The following is a 17,785-nucleotide window of genomic DNA, read 5'->3' as shown; positions in this document are numbered from 1 at the left end:
AAATAATAATAATTCCATAAAGAAAATTTGATAACACATGTACAGTATACAGTGTCTACTGCTATCCTTTCAGTGATATAATGTAACTTTGAGCTGAGAGCTGAGAGAATGGGTGCTTGACCTTTAAACAGCAGATTGCCTGGGCCAGCTAGGGCCATCATATTACAAGGGGACTGGTTTCCTCTTGTATAGGCCCCAATTTTGTAGACGGGTGAGACTCCCAGGTACAATGAACCCCTCAGTTCTATAACAATAGAAGAGTATTTGATTAACTACATAGTGGAACATATAGTTCAGAATATTGTACTCTGTAAAGAAATTCAGAACAATTATCCTAGCATTAATTGTTTGTTGAGCGCTTGACATTCCTGTGGCTTTTTTATGATTTCCCTTGCCTCCTTGCAACTCAACCCCACCTCCCAAGCTATTTTGAAGGATCTCCTGACCCTCCAGCAAAGACCAGGGGAGTGGGGGGGGGCTGCAGGAGAGACTGCGTATTGGAGGGTGTTCCACTCTCGGAAGGCTCAAACAGTCTTCCATCAGTAGAGGGACGCTAACTGTATATAATTCGCTGCTTTCAAATGCAAGGGGGGGGAAAAGAGCATGGGGCCACAAAGGGATGATGCTGTCATGTTATTGACTTGTCATGTTACTGAACTCAGCAATGTTACTGAACTTGTCATGTTACTGAACTCCGGAGTTAGGTAATTCTGGGGCTTACATAATCGGAAATTGAGTAAGTTACACAGATACATTTAAGAAAGTCCTGCATGCTGTTACAACCTCCCACGCTTGTCAAGGGTCACTACATTTTGAAATATGATGAAACAGAGGACAAACATCCGTTGTAGTCAGTAAATGTCACACCTTCCCCCAAAATCATGTTTTTATCAATGAAGGCGGAAGTTCTATCAGTGACCATGTTCAGTGTCTTGGGCAAAGGATGGCATCAGTCCTAGAGGATGTTAGACTTGCCAGCCACTATGTGTACCCTGACAACTCCTGCAACATTATTTAGCAGATATATTTCTATCCTACCTGTCAATGGAACATTTTTTGGAGTTGCTTAGAAAACAAGCAAAGCGTTAGCAGAAATGAAACAGTGAAAGTTAGGGTTCCTTAAAAGGATGGGATGCACACACTCCAAATAAGAATGGTTTTGACATGGCACCTAAATCTCATAGGAAGGATGCACCTGGTAAACTGCCCTGGAGTGGGCATTCCAAAAGCAAGCCACTAGTAACAAGCAGGTCCAGCATTTAGTCACTGCCAGCAGGACAACAGAAGAAGAGACTTTCCCTATGACTTCAATTATCTGGTGGGTCTTTATGTAAGCAAGTGGTCCTTGTGATGCAATGTCTTTCAAGGATGAAACTAGCACTTTCAAGTGTGCCCAGAAATATGCTAGGGATTCTATTTTAAAGCTGGTGATGTTCTGAGAACAACATATGCCCTTTCATTTTTCTATTACAGAATAAATTTGTACGTGGTGTGGATGTCAGTTGTTCACTGTCCTGAAATGTTGGTTGTGAGTCGAGGCCCCGCTCCCTGGTTTGTGATGAAATAAGACACATGGGATTTGATTCAGATTGTATCTTACCAACCCAGTGGTTTTTCCTACTTTCTTCAGTTTAAGCTTGAATTTTGCTATAAGAAGCTGATGATCTGAGCCACAGTCAGCTCCAGGTCTTGTTTTTGCTGACTGTATAGAGCTTCTCCATCTTTGGCTTATGCCAATCTAGTGAGGTCCATGTGTAGAGTCATCTCTTGTGTCGTTGGAAAAGAGTGTTTGTGATGACCAGCTTGTTCTCTTGGCAGAACTCTATTAGCCTTTGCCCTGCTTCGTTTTGAACTCCATGGCCAAACTTGCCAGTTGTTCCTTTTATCTCTTGACTCCCTACTTTAGCATTCCAATCCCCCATTATGAGAAGAACATCCTTCTTTGATGTCATTTCTATAAGGTGTTGTAAGTCTTCATAGAATTGGCCAATTTCAGTTTCTTCAGCACCAGCGGTTGGTGCATAAACTTGGATTACTGTGATGTTAAAAGGTCTGCCTTGGATTCGTATCAAGATCATTCTATCATTTTTGAGATTGCATCTCAGTACCGCTTTCGCCACTCTTTTGTTGACTATGAGGGCCACTCCATTTCTTTTAAGGGTTTCTTGCCCACAGAAGCAGATATCATGGTCATCTGAACCGAATTCGGCCATTCCTGTCCATTTTAGTTCACTGATGCCCAGGATGTCAATATTTATTCTTGCCATCTCATTTTTGACCACCTCCAACTTACCAAGGTTCATGGTTCTTACATTCCAGATTCCTAAGCAATATTTTTCTTTACAGCATTGGACTTTCCTTTCATTTCCAGGCATATGAACTTATGAATACACAGTGGAAGTGAGGAACAGGTTTAAGCATTTAGATTTGGTGGACAAAGTGCCTGAAGAACTATGGATGGAGGCTCGTAACATTATACAGGAGGCAGCAACAAAAACCATCCCAATGAAAAGGAAATGCCAGAAAGCAAAGTGGCTGTCCAACGAGGCCTTACAAATAGTGGGGGAGAGAAGGCAAGCAAAATGCGAGGGAGATACTGAAAGATACAGGAAATTGAATGCAGATTTCCAAAAAAGAGCAAGGAGAGACAAGAAGGCCTTCTTAAACGAGCAATGCAAAGAAATAGAGGAAAACAATAGAAGGGGAAAAACCAGAGATCTGTTCAAGAAAATTGGAGATATGAAAGGAACATTTGTACAAAGATTACCATAATAAAGGACAAAAGTGGTAAGGACCTAACAGAAGCAGAAGACATCAAGAAGAGGTGGCAAGAATACACAGAGGAATTATACCAGAAAGTTATGGATGTCTCGTACACCCCAGGTAGTGTGTTTGCTGACCTTGAGCCAGAAATCCTGGAGAATGAAGTCAAATGGGCCTTAGAAAGCATTGCTAATAACAAGGCCAGTGGAAGTGATGATATTCTAGCTGAACTATTTAAAATTTTAAAAGATGATGTTGTTAAGGTGCTACACTCAATATGCCAGCAAATTTGGAAAACTCAGCAGTGAGTTTGGAGTTTGGAGAAGATCAGTCTACGTCCCAATCCCAAAGAAGGGCAGTGCCAAAGAATGCTCCAACTACCCCACAATTGCACTCATTTCACACACTAGCAAGGTTATGCTTAAAATTCTACAATGAAGCTTAAGCAGTAAGTGGACTGAGAACTCCCAAAAGTGCAAGCTGGATTTCGAAGGGGCAGAGGAACCAGAGACCAAATTGCAAACCTGTGCTGGATTATGGAGAAAGCTAGAGAGTTCCAGAAACACATCTTCTTCTCTTTCATTGACTACAGAAATGCATTTCACTGCATTGACCACAGCAAACTATGGCAAGTTCTTAAAGAAATGGGAGTGCCTGATCACCTCATCTGTCTCCTGAGAAATCTCTATGTGGGAAAGGAAGCTATGGATATGGAACAACTGATTGGTTAAAAATTGGGAAAGGAGTACGACAAGGCTGTATATTGTCTCCCTGCTTATTTAATTTATATACAGAATTCATCATGCGAAAGGCTGGACTGGATGAATCCCAAGCCGGAATTAAGATTGCCGGAAGAAATATCAACAACCTCAGATATGAAGATGACACAACCTTGATGGCAGAAAGTGAGGAAGAATTAAAGAACCTTTTAATGAGGGTGAAAGAGGAGAGCGCAAAATATGGTCTGAAGCTCAACATCAAAAAAACAAAGATCATGGCCACTAGTCCCATCACCTCCTGGCAAATAGAAGGGGAAGAAATGGAGGCAGTGAGAGATTTTACTTTCTTGGGCTCCGTGATCACTGCAGATGGTGACAGCAGTCATGAAATTAAAAGAGGCCTGGTTCTTGGGAGAAAAGCAATGACAAACCTAGGCAGCATCTTCACCTTGCCAACAAAGGTCCATATAGTTAAAGCCATGGTTTTCCCAGTAGTGATGTATGGAAGTGACAGCTGGGCCATAAAGAAGGCTGATCGCCGAAGAATGGATGCTTTTGAATTATGGTGCTGGAGGAGACTCTTGAGAGTCCCATGGACTGCAAGAAGATCAAACCTATCCATTCTTAAGGAAATCAGCCCTGAGCGCTCACTGGAAGGACAGATCGTGAAGCTGAGGCTCCAATACTTTGGCCACCTCATGAGAAGAGAAGACTCCCTGGAAAAGGCCCTGATGTTGGGCACAAGGAGAAGGGGACAACAGAGGATGAGATGGTTGGACAGTGTTCTCGAAGCGACTAACATGAGTCTGACCAAACTGCAGGAGGCAGTGGAAGACAGGAGTGCCTGGTGTGCTCTGGTCCATGGGGTCACGAAGAGTCGGACACGACTAATTGACTAAACAACACCAACAACAACAACAACAAGACACATGGGATAAGTATTTTAGGTTAATGGGCTAAAAAAGGCCACAACTTTATTGGTTACAGAATGTGACTGGTACTGGCTTAGGCACTGGGTCCGAACAGACTATACTTGACTCCTGTCCACCCTGCAGGGAGTCACACAAGGGTTAACAACCTGTAGGGGGAGCTTGTTAATGCACATCAACTGGAAGCTTTCCCCTAGAGTCACCAGAGGGTTGTTCCATGGACCTAGCCACTACCTGGGCATCGGAAAGGAACCACGACCACTGGATTCCTTTAACGGAATACCCTTCAAGGGATGGGTAGGTGATGGCCACAACCTCCCCTCCTGCTGTTCTTGAGTATTTTTGCTAGGAGATTTCCTTGACCTGTGTACCATGCCTCTTGCTTGCCTAGATGGAAAGCTGTGGTTGGAACGTTGCCTTCGAGGGAATGTGGTCCGTGGCCTGCAAAAGGTTCTCCACCCCTGCTATACACATTTACCTGGGAGTATGTCACATGAGCTCAACAGGGCTTACTTCTGAGTAGACATGTATACAATTGCACTGTGACTGATGCAATCATGATGCGGTTGGTCACATGCTGCCTAGTGCTTCGTTTACTTCCTTGTTAGTCTGCTGGGTGAATGTTCTACAGATGGTGGGCAGATCTTCATTTAATGTGGATATTTGGACACACTTGTTAATTTGAGTGCTATTGTTGTCTGGGATAGGTGACTGACTTAGCCCACACAGGATCCAAGATCCAAGGATCAAATTTCCTGTGCAGTCAAACCTCGGTGGTCGAACGTAATCCGTTCTGGAAGACCATTCGACTTCCAAAATGTTTGACAACCAAGGGGCAGCTTCCAATTGGTTGCAAGAGATTCTTGCACTCAAGCGGAAGCCGTGTCGGACGTTCGGGTTGCCAAAAAAATGGAAAACCGGAGCATTTACTTCCGAGTTTTTGGCTTTTGGGACTGAAATGGTAAAAAATCGAGCCGTTTGTGAACTGTGGTTTTACTGCATACTGCACAAATTTTCTTTATGGAATTATTATTATTTTAAAAAAACATTATTATATTCTGTGATTTATATTCTGCAAATTTTTATAGAACCGGACTTTCTTAAAACCATAGGAAAGGGGGAAGCCACTCATATATTTTTGGTATTGCAGACATATTGGGTAGAACACAGATTTTCCATTCACTTGCTTGACAAGATTGGTGACATTGGCATGATGGGGATGTTCTGTTTCAAGAATATTGTTCTGATTCAGTGGGTAAATATTGGGTAAAACACAGATTTTCCATTCACTTGCTTGACAAGATTGGTGACATTGGCAGGACGGGGGATGTTCTGTTTCAAGAATATTGTTCTGATTCAGTGGGTAAATATTAGGCTTCAGTAGTCCACAAAGTCCCTCAGACGTTAGTCGTTCATTAACTCTTTTGTATAAAAGACTTCACTTCTGTGGATTTGTCACATCCAAAATGGACAGGCATTTTTTTGTCGCTTGGCTGTTTTTTTCTTCACTACAAGTATTTGTGGAACCTGCGGCACCTGAGGTAATTGTCCCTTTTTCTGAATTAGAGATGGCTCATTTGTCTTTAGAATATTGGGGAAATGTACATAAATCTGCAATATCCAATTTTTTAAAAGAACTTAGTTTCATGTGGGGTTTGGGGTGATGGCATGTAATGGGAAGTCCTTATTCTTCGGCAGCAGATTTCCATGACTACTTTCCTTGACCTTAAAATATTCACAGCAGTAGACTACTCATGAATTAGATTCCCCTCCCCCACTTTTTATCATGTTACCGAATGCAGTTCGGAAACATGAAAAAAGAGGGGGTGGGGAATCTAATTCATGTATGATTTTAACCTTAATTTAGTTAATACTGCTATTAAACTGGTTGTGTTAAATACTGATGGGAGTATATAAACTACTAATTTAATTTATAATCTGGGAGGATGCATAACTCTGTGATAAGAGTATCTGTTTTGCATGCCAAGGGTTCCAGGTTTTCTAGAGAGCCTGCCAGTCAGTGTAGGACAACAGTGAGCTAGGTGGACTTATGACCTGACCAGTGGCATAGTGGAGGGGGCAATTTTTAAGGGCAGGAGCATGAGTGGAAGCCTAATGAATGCACTCTCTCCTTGCTCTGACAACTAAATGAGCTGATGAAATCCTGCTCTACAATAATACATTTGGTGTGGAAGAAGTTTGTCAGAATTCAGAGAATCTTTTCCTCTTCTTCTCCAGAATGCCATCGAAATCTACAGCCTGCATGTGGACTGCAAAGTTACCTCACGATATGCCCACACAGTAATCACCAGCAGAGTTGTCAACAGAGCGAATGAATCCAAGGAGGCTCTTTTTGAAGTGGAGTTACCCAAGTCAGCTTTCATCACAAACTTTAGCATGTAAGGCTTTGTAAGCTCATGTCTGGGGCCTCTTAAAAGATAGAGGACTTGCTCCAGCCCAGCTATTCTGTGAATGGAAGGGCTTCTTCCAGCTGAGGAAGTGAGTTGCAACCAGTAAGCTGTTCCAGTGCCATCAACCGAACGTCCCAATGAGTGGAAGGGGGTGCAATTTTCACCTTTTAATTTATAAAAGCACAATCTTACTGAAACTGAATTCACCTTCCCCCAACATCACCTCCCACATGGTTCAGAAGGGTCCCCCCAATTCCAGAGCAGTTTTGGGGGAAGAATAGGTGGGCTGCAGAAGAGGATATGTTATCTTCCTTATTTTAACTGATTTTAACTGTTCAAAACACTGTTTGTTAAGGACCATAGATGGAGAAACATATCCTGGAATAATCAAGGAGAAGAAATCTGCACAAGATCAGTATGATGCTGCGGTTTCACAAGGACAGAGTGCTGGACTGGTCAAGTAAGCAACTCCCCCCTCTGCCGCCATTGCAGTAATGGGTAAAGCCATTGAGAGGATAGAAGTGTATAGGAATATTTGGAAAGTGGTTGTCAGAGCTGCCTCTAGGTCCCAGCTCACAGAGGACCAACGCTAGTCAGTAATAATGTACAAAAGTCTTTATTGAAGTTCAGTTTCCATTTCCAAGCCGCAGCGTGCAGCTCTACGTCTTAGAACCTAGATCGGTGAAGCTCCGTCTGAGTCTCCACCCCCTGTACACCAGTTTAAGACTCTAGCCTTACTCCACCTCTTCCGTTGCTCTTTCCTCCTCTGGGTCCTTCTATCCCCGGGGTCTCCTCCTTTCTGGACTCTTCTGACGCTGACCCCCCTGACTCTTGTCCCTCCTTTCGGCGGGCTTTAGGACCTGGCTCCCTATCCGGGCTCCCTGCTGTGCCGCTCGCCTGTACATTTGAACTTGGCGCGCGCGCCCAGCCTCCAACTTTCCTCTTGACCGTTTCCGCGCTCTCCGATGGAGGCGTGGTCAATCCTGACTCATCTCCTCCCACTGGTGGTGAGCAGCCTGATCCCGATACCTGGGACTCCTCCCCCCCACTGCGCTCTGGCGGGGAAGCTGGTCCTGATTTCCAACTGCTGCTCTCTGAGTCCCCTCTGGCCCCTTCTTCCTGGGGTGTCCCCCTAGACACCCCCCTTGCTCTGACCATGGGCGCCCCCTTCTGTGAATCTTCCAATTCGCTGGAAAGACTCAGGGACCTTGGACCACTGTCATCGCTTACGCTCCCTTCGGATTCCTCCCCCTCGCTCTCCATTTCCTCCCTCTCCTGTGCCTCTGCTCCTGAACCCCTGACAGTGGTTTACACCAACTACTTTACGAGCCATTGTCACTACTTCTTAGCACCACTGACATCATTCCCCAAAGCTGAAGCGGGTCAAGAAAATGCACAATAGACCAAATGGGTTGATCAAATAATCACACAACAATACCAAAGGGAAAGGCGAAAAGAAATAGTCACCAAACCTGATGTTGTGAGCAAAAATTGTCCCTAAATGCAAGCCAACTGTGATTATTAAGCCAAACATTAAGGATAAGATGGGTTGGAGCCAAGGTTCTGCTGATTTACTAGGTCTATTCTGCCTCTGTCTCTCTTGGCTTGCACCTGCTCAGAAGCCTCTCCTAAATGTCAGGTGCCCCCAGTGTAAGCTGTGGCTTGAGAATGCAGCAATGGAAATGAAGTGAAGGAACCTTGCGAGCACAGGGCTCCATTTCCCGCTGCAGTTTACTGTGTAGCAGCTGTAGCTGAAGATCTCCTCACCTTCTAGAAAGGGCTTTCAGGGGCTGCAGAGCAAAGGAGGTAAAAGATTCCATCATGCAAGTGGCATTTTGCTCACACAGTTGCAGATCCAACCCAATATTCTTAGAACCTAAGTCTCAATTCACTCTAGTTCCATTTTACAGTCCTAGCAGTATGCCCAAATTATAACATTCTAAAGAGGGTAGATTTGACTAGATTATAATCGATCTAAAAGAGCTATTGGTGGCTTTCATGAAGTAGACCCGCTAAGGGTTACAGACACCATATCAAACCCTCACTGGTATTGCATAGTGATGTAACTGAAGTTCAAATATTTCAAATATGAACTTTACAAATGATAATGTTCAGCTGCATCATGAATTGACTGTTGTTTCCCTGAGAAGTTCCCCCCCAGCAAGGATTCTTGGAGACTGTCACTTCTTGAGAGCCTTTTAGTATTCAGAAAAGACACAAGGTGTTCTAGAAATGTCATGTCCCAAGTTTTTGGAAGTTCAGCAGCATCCTATCCACAAGAAGACCAGGGACAGGTAGCTTGCAGAGCTCTTAACATCCCTATTCAGGTGCTCTAGAAGAGTCAATTTCGATGGATCCCTGGTGCTTTGGATGCTGCTATTTCAGCACTTCATGGATGAATGAAGGAAACCATTGATTCCATTTACCTCTACAAGACAAACTACACCTGTCAGGATTCCCTCTTACACACAACTATTAAAAGTATAAGAGGCCTGTCTTCAATATCTGCACTCGAATATCAGTACAAGTATACTACACTAATTAGCCTGCAATGTTGATACCAGTGTCGAATCTTTAAACCCTACTCTTGCCCCATCATAGTCAGTGAGCTGTTTCCTTTTGCCTGAAACAATAAGTGACACTGAACTTTGAAGAATTTCTCTAGTGTGTTTGTTTAGTATATCCTGTTTTGTTCAGTATCCTCTGTTTAGATCATCCCTTTCAGTTCAACAAAAACATTCAGCACAAATGTGTACAATTGTTTAGATATGCTTTCTTCCATTCTTTGGCTTGTTGAGATTTAACTTAAAAGAATTAGAAAGAGTGGCAAATGGGTTTTAAAAACCAGAACACGTCAATTACATGGTTGGCTTAAGTCTTTGGGCAACATTTTATCATGGGCCAGTACACTACTTCGAAATCCAGTACCACATGAGTTGACTTCTACTCATGTAGTGGGACTTCTCATTCTTCTTCAGGAAAAGATTTGTGGGACACAAACAGCATCTGCAGGGGAAGAAGATGAAGGAAACATCTTGTGGCACACGGAAGTCCATTCTGCTAGTGGATGTCCACAACTTAATATCACTCAAGAGTTCATTTCCCAGACAAACTTGAGCATGAGCTGCCAAATTCTTGCATAAAGCCTAAATTCCTCATTTCCCTTCAGATCAACTGGAAGAAAACTAGAACAGTTTCGTGTTTCAGTCAATGTTGCAGCAGCTGCCAAAGTTAACTTTGAACTCACATACGAGGAACTTCTAAAGCGAAAGCTGGGAAAGTACGAACTGCTGATCAAGGTCAAGCCCAAACAACTTGTTAAACACTTTCAGGTAAATTCTTGGAAGAGGCTCTTACTATAAATGGCACCAATTGCTGGCCCCTTGTTGTAGCTGAAGGTTATGACTCTGAAGCATCTTTTTGTTTTCTTCAGATTGACACCCACATATTTGAACCACAAGGTATAAGTGCATTGGAAACTGAGAGCACTTTCATCACCAATGAACTGAACAATGCTCTAACAAAGGTGCAGAATGAGACAAAGGTATGCATTATAGGGACTACAAAACTTAGCATGCTTTTTTAAAAAAAGCTTGACTGATTGTTTGCTTTTGTGGCTCTTATTTAGGCCCACATTTCATTTAAACCAACCATAGATCAACAAAGAAAAACCCCTGGAGTGGATGACACACTGCTCGATGGAGATTTTCTCATACGTTATGATGTTAAAAGGAGTGAGACTGCAGGTGATATACAGGTAAAAAATTACTGAGAATTCAGAGTAATAGGCATCACTTAGCTAAATTCAAGGGGGGGCATAGGAAAAGGCCTATTTACAAATTGTATAATCTTATTTTTAGGCAGCAACCCCTAAACTTTCGTTTCAAAAAGAACCAGATCTGAATTGTAGCATAATCTTCTCCCTGAGATTTAGACATTCCAGTCAGTTTTCCAGGTTCTACAGTAAGAAAGAGAACAGGAACTTCCTTTAGATGAACAGTTGTTGGCTTCTCATTTTCCTAGTCTTCATGTAGTCTAAGGACATCCCTGCAGTAATTTCACCACAGAAAACTAACTGCAAAGGCAAAGGGTCTCTAATCACAGTTTAAAAGACAAATATTGTATCTCTAGGAACACAAACCCTGTTGACATACCAGTAAAGTGGATGTGTTTATCTAAAAGGCTGGTTTAAGCTGCAATCCTATGCTCACTTACCTGGGAGAAAGCCCTGTTGAACTCAATGGGACTTACTTTTCAGTAGACCTATGTAGGTTTCCCCTGCTAGTTGCTTTGTCTTCAGTTCATCTGCTCCTGAAAGTCAAGATCCAAGTTTGGGACAAGAGAGAACCCCAGCAGAGATTTAACATGGCAAAACATGCAGTAAAGCAAAGTGTAAAAATATAGGATGTAAATCCTTAAAACGTGCCCTTTTCAGTGAATTCCGAAATGTCTCCCTTTAAAATGTCCTTCCAAAGTTTTCCACTTCCCCTGGCATAGAAAGAGACCACATCTGGTAAATTATAAAAATGGTTTACAGTGGTACCTCGGGTTAGAGACGGTTCAGGTTACATACGCTTCAGGTTACAGACTCCGCAAACCCAGAAATAGTACCTCGAGTTAAGAACTTTGCTTCAGGATGAGAACAGAAATCGTGCGGCAGTGGCGGAGCAGCAGTGGGAGGCCCCATTAGCTAAAGTGGTACCTCAGGATGAGAACAGTTTCAGGTTAAGAATGAACCTCCAGAACGAATTAAGTTCTTAATCCAAGGTACCACTGTACTTACAAACTCTCCTTGGGTCAGATAAATGTGCCTTACTATAAAGCATTCAGAAAAGATGCAGAGGCAGGAAAATGTAGCTTGGTTACAAAATGGTAAAAGTTCCTAAACCAGGCATAGGCAAACTTGGCCCTCCAAATGCTTTAGGACTACATTTCCCATCATCCCTGACCACTGGTCCTGTTAGCTGGGGATCATGGGAGTTGTAGGCCAAAAACATCTGGAAGGCTGAGTTTGCCTATGCCTGTCCTAAACTATTGGTATAGGAAAATGTTTGTTTCAGACTCCATACTTGTCTCAAACAAAAGAGGCTGCAGCTCAAAGCTCCTCACACACCCATGTTCACATGTAGACTGAAGGAACAAAAGCTTGGTTACCTATTTCCTACCAGGGTGAGGGGAAGTTACATAGGCTAAACCTGCTAGGACAGGTTACTCTATGACTTTAACCCCTTCTTGCATTGATTAGATTCAAGCATGCTGATTATATGAGGCTGGATTAGCCTACATTTAAAGGGTTGGTTGTACTGCTCACACAATGAGTTTTTGTGCGCATGATATAGTTGAATTGACATGTGGTCATAAGAAAGCAAGAGCATAAGAAAAACCTGGTGGAGAAAGCCAATGGCCCATGTAGCCTAGCTTTCTGTTTCTCACAGTGGTTGAACAGTTGCCTGTGGGAAACCAGGAAGCAGGATTCGAGCACAAGAACACTCTTTCCTCCTGTGGTTTCTGTCATTCAGAAGCTGTGGAGGCAGAAAATAGCCATTGTGGCCATCAATAGCCTTATCCCCTATGAATTTGTCTAATCCTCTTTTAAAAGCATCCAAGGTGGTGGCCATCACGGCTACCGGTGTGAGCAAGTTCCATAGTTTGACTTACTTTATACACTGCTGTGTTGTGATATGAATGTGTAATGCCTTAATACCACTTATTTTGTTTTCAGGTTGTTAATGGATATTTTGTGCATTATTTTGCACCCAGTCAAATGCCAGCATTTCCCAAAAACGTGGTCTTTGTCATAGACACGAGTGGATCTATGGGGGGGAAGAAAATACAGCAGGTAATGTTTTTCCAAATAGAAAATGTTCTAGTGTTTGTGCCATGCTACGCCAACGGTATGTTAATTACCAGTGACAATAGCAGTATCTCTTTGACAGTCACAATGAATCTTTATGGAGTCTGCTATCCCACAGCAGGACCAAACTGCTCCTCTCTTTGAGATTTGAGAGCTGAGGCACATAAGAACAAGTGCTTTAGCTCCTTAGAGCCTTGCTCATTTACAGTAGTTTGGACTTAGTCCCTGTCCTATTTTTCAAGCCCACTGCCTCCTATGCCTCTTTATGCAAGATAGCCTTTAAAGTAAGGAAAGCAGTATTGTAGGACTGCCAATTCCCAGGGTCCACACATTCCCTTGTTCTCTCACTGGTACAATAGGTTTTACTGGCTTTTGTAGCACCTCAAGCATCTCCCAGGAAAAGCTAGGCCACATTCTGGAAATCAGTTGGGTCTGCGTGTGCATAAAGCACTGGAGATGCATCACTCCTATTGCTACAACCCTAGAATTGCCTTTCTGGGAGGAATCTCAAGGGGCAAGAGAGGTACAGCAGTGCATGATGTGTAATGACACATTGCCACACCTTCTCTTGACTGAATTTACTTTAGAAGACCAGCAGCAGAGCATGTAAATTCTACTACAGTCTGAAACAAGCCACACATTGCTTTATTACTTTTTATAGACAAAAGAGGCAATGAAAAAGATTTTGGAAGACCTTAATCCTGAAGATTACTTTAGCTTAGTTCTCTTTAGTGGAACTGTGAGGTTATGGACTTCATCTTTGTTGCAAGCTACAGAGGAGAACGTGGAACGGGCTAAACGACATGTTGAGACCATTTCTGCTGGAGGAAGTAAGTTTGTCAACTGAACAGACTTGTCAAGTTTTTCAGCAGAGTTTTACCTAATTCGGTTTTTCATTCAACAGCTTCTTATTTTTTATGCTCAGAAATATGGCCATATTCCTCCTCTATAATTGTTCAGTGTATTAACTCCCATTTGCATACTGTATGTCTAAACTTGCTTGTCTCTTGATTTTTCTTTGTGGACTTAGTGCTATTTTATTTTCTTTTTTTTATAATAAATTTTTTATTAATTTTTCAAACACATAATAAAAAACAGAGACATCCCAAAACAAAAACAAACACAACATTGAACATATATCGACTTCCCCATACCTCCCTTTCGCTGCATCCTTATCCCAAAATTCTTTAGCAACCCTTTAGTCAGTTTATCTAATTAACTTCCTTTTCATTAATTTTCCTCAAATTTATTAGTTACAGCTGTATTTCTCTACTTCATACCCCTTGACATCCTAACACTCCTCAATTTTACAACAATTTTTAAGATATATTTTAAATTTCTTCCAGTCCTCTTCCACTGTCTCTTTCCCCTGGTCTTGGATTCTGCCGGTCATCTCTGCTAGTCCCATGAAGTCTGTCACCTTTGTCTGCCATTCTTCCAGAGTAGGTAGTTCTTGCATCTTCCAATACTTTGCCAGAAGAATTCTTGCTGCTGTGGTTGCATACATAAAAAAAATCCTATCCTTCTTTGGCACCATTTGGCCAACCATGCCCAGGAGGAAAGCCTCAGGTTTCTTAGGAAAGGTCCATTTAAGGACTTTCTTAATTTCATTATAGATCATTTCCCAAAAGGCTTTAATCTTTGGGCAGGTCCACCAAAGGTGGTAGAAAGTACCTTCAGTCTCATTACATTTCCAACATTTGTTATTGGGCAAATGGTAAATTTTTGCAAGCTTGACTGGGGTCATGTACCACCTGTAGATCATTTTCATTATGTTTTCTTTTAGGGCATTACATGCCGTGAACTTAACACCAGTGGTCCATAACTGTTCCCAGTCAGCAAACATAATATCATGACCGATATCCTGTGCCCATTTAATCATAGCTGATTTCACCGTTTCATCCTGTGTATTCCATTTCAACAGCAAGTTATACATCCTAGACAAATTTTTGGTATTGGGTTCTAACAATTCTGTTTCTAACTTTGACCTCTCCTTCTGAAATCCTATTTTCCTGTCCTGCTTAAATGTCTCATTTATCTGGCGATAATGTAACCAATCTCGAACTTTGGACTTTAGTTCCTCGTAACTCTGAAGTTTAAACTTCTCACCATCTTGTTCTAGGATTTCACAATATTTTGGCCAATTAGAGTCCATATTAAGTTTTTTCACCGCCTTAGCTTCCATTGGTGACAACCACCTGGGGGTTTTACTTTCCAACAAATCTTTGTATCGAATCCAAACATTATATAATGCTTTCCTGACAATATGGTTTTTGAAACTTTTATACACCTTTACCTTGTCATACCATAGATATGCATGCCAACCGAAGTTATTATCATACCCTTCCAAATCCAAGATGTCTGTATCCTCAAGAAGCAGCCAATGTTTCAACCAGCAGAAAGTTGCTGATTCATAATAAAGTCTTAAGTCCGGCAGGGCAAAGCCCCCTCTATCTTTTGCATCAGTTAAAGTCTTAAATTTTATTCTGGGCTTTTTGCCCTGCCAGACAAATTTTGATATGTCTTTCTGCCACTTCTTAAAGCAGTCCATCTTGTCTAAAATCTGTAACGTCTGAAACAAAAATAACATTCTAGGCAATACATTCATCTTAATAACAGCAATTCGACCTAACAAGGAAAGTCTCAGTCTAGACCATATTTCTAAATCTTTCTTTACTTCTGTCCAACACTTTTCATAATTGTCTTTAAATAAATTCACATTCTTAGATGTTAAGTTCACCCCCAGATATTTCACTTTTTTTGTTATTTCCAACCCTGTTTCACTCTGAAATCTCTCTCTTTCTTCCATTGTTAAGTTTTTTTCCAACACTTTCGTTTTCTGTTTGTTCAGTTTAAATCCTGCTACTTGACCAAATATCTCAATTAGTTCTAATACTCTTTTGGTACTAGTGTCTGGCTGTTGCAAAGTTAACACTAAGTCATCTGCAAATGCTCTTAACTTGTAGTTTTTGGCTCCGACCTGAATACCTTTAACCAACTGGTCCCTTCTAATCATATTTAACAAAACCTCCAGGACTGATATAAAAAGCAAAGGGGATATTGGGCATCCCTGTCGTGTACCTTTTTCTATTGGTATTTCCTCTGTTACTACATTGTTTACAATTAGCTTTGCTTTTTGTTTAGAATATATTGCACCTATACCGTTTTGAAAACCTTGGCCTACCCCCATCCCTTGGAGATTCTTCTTCATAAAGCTGCAGCAAATATTATCAAAGGCTTTCTCCGCGTCCACAAAACTTAGAACAGCCTTCCTGTTAATGTCCACTTCTAGCAACTCCAAAATGTCTATAATGTTCCTCACATTGTCTGACATATGTCTCCCTGGGAGAAAGCCTGTTTGGTCCTTATGAATCTCCCCTAACAACACTCTCTTCAGTCTTTTTGCCAAAATGTCTGCAAAAATTTTATAATCCACATTAAGTGGATTATATCAGTGCTATTTTATTTTCTTTAAGCCATAGATTTCTACTAGTCTAGGTCTTTTTGCTTTCTTTCCCCATATCCCCAGGGCAACATCTTGCCTTCGATGCAGGAGCAAATGCCCACCAAGGTGCCAAGTCAAGATATTTTGGCACAAGAAATAGAATATCCTACAAGGGCCTCTCCTCCCACCCCAGCAATTAAACATTGCAGTAATAATGCAAGATATGCCAAAGCACTTTATTAAGAACTCAAACAACCCTTAGGCATGAGAAAAGGCCCATCAGAAATCTATAGCATTATCCACCCTAGCGCCTAGTTTCTAGAGCATTTTTCTAAGGCCTGGGTTACAACTCCGCCAGACCTTGGCAAACTGGAACACACATAAAACATGGGCTGGGTGAAAATAAAGCCTTTATTTATTTATTTATATAACAGCAAAATTAAGATTGAATGAAATTAATTTGCCTGTTTCTCTTAATTCAGTTGTGAAACTATTGACTGTACCCAGTGATTTCAGTAACTTTGCATTTATTTCTTTTGTGTTTGTCTTCTTTGTATGTTCAAAACTCATGGACTGGATTTCACAATATTGCAAATAAGAAATGAAATAACCATTAATTGGCTGCCTTTTCAAGACTGTATAACTATTGGGATGGCCCTGGCTGTCTCTCTCCCTCCATACCTTTGAAGCATCCTCACTAGATCTCTGACGAACAATATAAATCTCTGGTCAAATCCACTGACCTGTTTTCTTTCCCATTACAGCAACAGATATTAATGGTGCTCTTCAGAAGGCAATACACTCACTGGACAAAGACACCATAGCTGAGCTATTGCCAGACCAAAGCATTTCCCTGATAATTTTGCTGACAGACGGTCAACCTACTACTGGTAAGTTAGAAACAGTAAAGCCACACATTCTGCTATTATTTTCATTTATATTTTTTATTTTTAATGCATACTTATCAACAATTACTTTAATCAGACATTTTCTGTGTGTGTGACTCCCTTTTCAAGCTTCTCTTTCTCTTCAACAATTGGCCGTTTCAAACCTTCCAGTAAAGATTTTCCCAATATCTTTGGATTTGGTTTTTTCGAGCCTCTTAAACATTCAACATATCCATACAATTGACAAAGAGATAAGCAAATAAGCAAAAAAGTCTAAACAGAGGGAGGAGGATGCTAAACAGAGAGGAGTGAAAAATCACACACAGATGGATCCTCAGCAGAACTTTTTTCAAGCAGTTACAGCCTAAGTGGGAACACAGAATATCCTCCAGACATCAGCTTGCCGTATAAGTCTACAAAATTTCCTCATGTTTTATAACTCTCTTTCACACCTTCATTTACTTCGGACTCACTAGATTGTATGAGTGCCAGATGGGGAAAAAACAATATAGCCTTTATCTGGCTACAATATAGTACTTCTGCAGTTTCTCAATAAGAAATAGTTTATCCTAAATACAAAACATTTTTCTTGGTACAGAAGAAATATGTATTATAGTTGAACACAGATATCCAATATTTGCTTCTGAAAGTTTTTTTTCTTTAATTGAAAAGTCAGCGGGTGTTTGTAAACTCATTAATATTTTTTATACTCCCAACATCTGCTTGTTTCTTTCAAAATACAGCATATTTAATTATTTTATCAGTGGCCGGGGTGTG

General features: G+C 41.4%; 1 protein-coding gene across 1 annotated transcript in view; it reads left to right on the top strand.

Moving 5' to 3' along the window:
- Positions 1-603: 603 nt before the first annotated feature.
- The window catches only part of LOC309361673 (inter-alpha-trypsin inhibitor heavy chain H3-like), a gene marked incomplete at its 5' end in the record, with an annotated part of 69,272 nt that continues 52,090 nt past the window's right edge, over positions 604-17,785 (top strand). Inside the window, 9 exons of the mRNA XM_081896747.1 lie at positions 604-704; positions 6,607-6,810; positions 7,178-7,282; positions 9,992-10,154; positions 10,256-10,366; positions 10,451-10,579; positions 12,545-12,661; positions 13,338-13,506; positions 16,886-17,011. Of these exons, the coding sequence (XP_081752873.1) occupies positions 604-704; positions 6,607-6,810; positions 7,178-7,282; positions 9,992-10,154; positions 10,256-10,366; positions 10,451-10,579; positions 12,545-12,661; positions 13,338-13,506; positions 16,886-17,011 (1,225 nt within the window). The remainder of the gene's footprint in view (positions 705-6,606; positions 6,811-7,177; positions 7,283-9,991; positions 10,155-10,255; positions 10,367-10,450; positions 10,580-12,544; positions 12,662-13,337; positions 13,507-16,885; positions 17,012-17,785) is intronic.

Source organism: Podarcis melisellensis (genome assembly GCF_964234715.1).
Source record: "Podarcis melisellensis genome assembly, chromosome: 2".
NCBI lineage: Eukaryota > Metazoa > Chordata > Lepidosauria > Squamata > Lacertidae > Podarcis > Podarcis melisellensis.
Note: the sequence above shows the minus strand (reverse complement) of the source record. Positions and strands in the feature narration are given on the sequence as shown.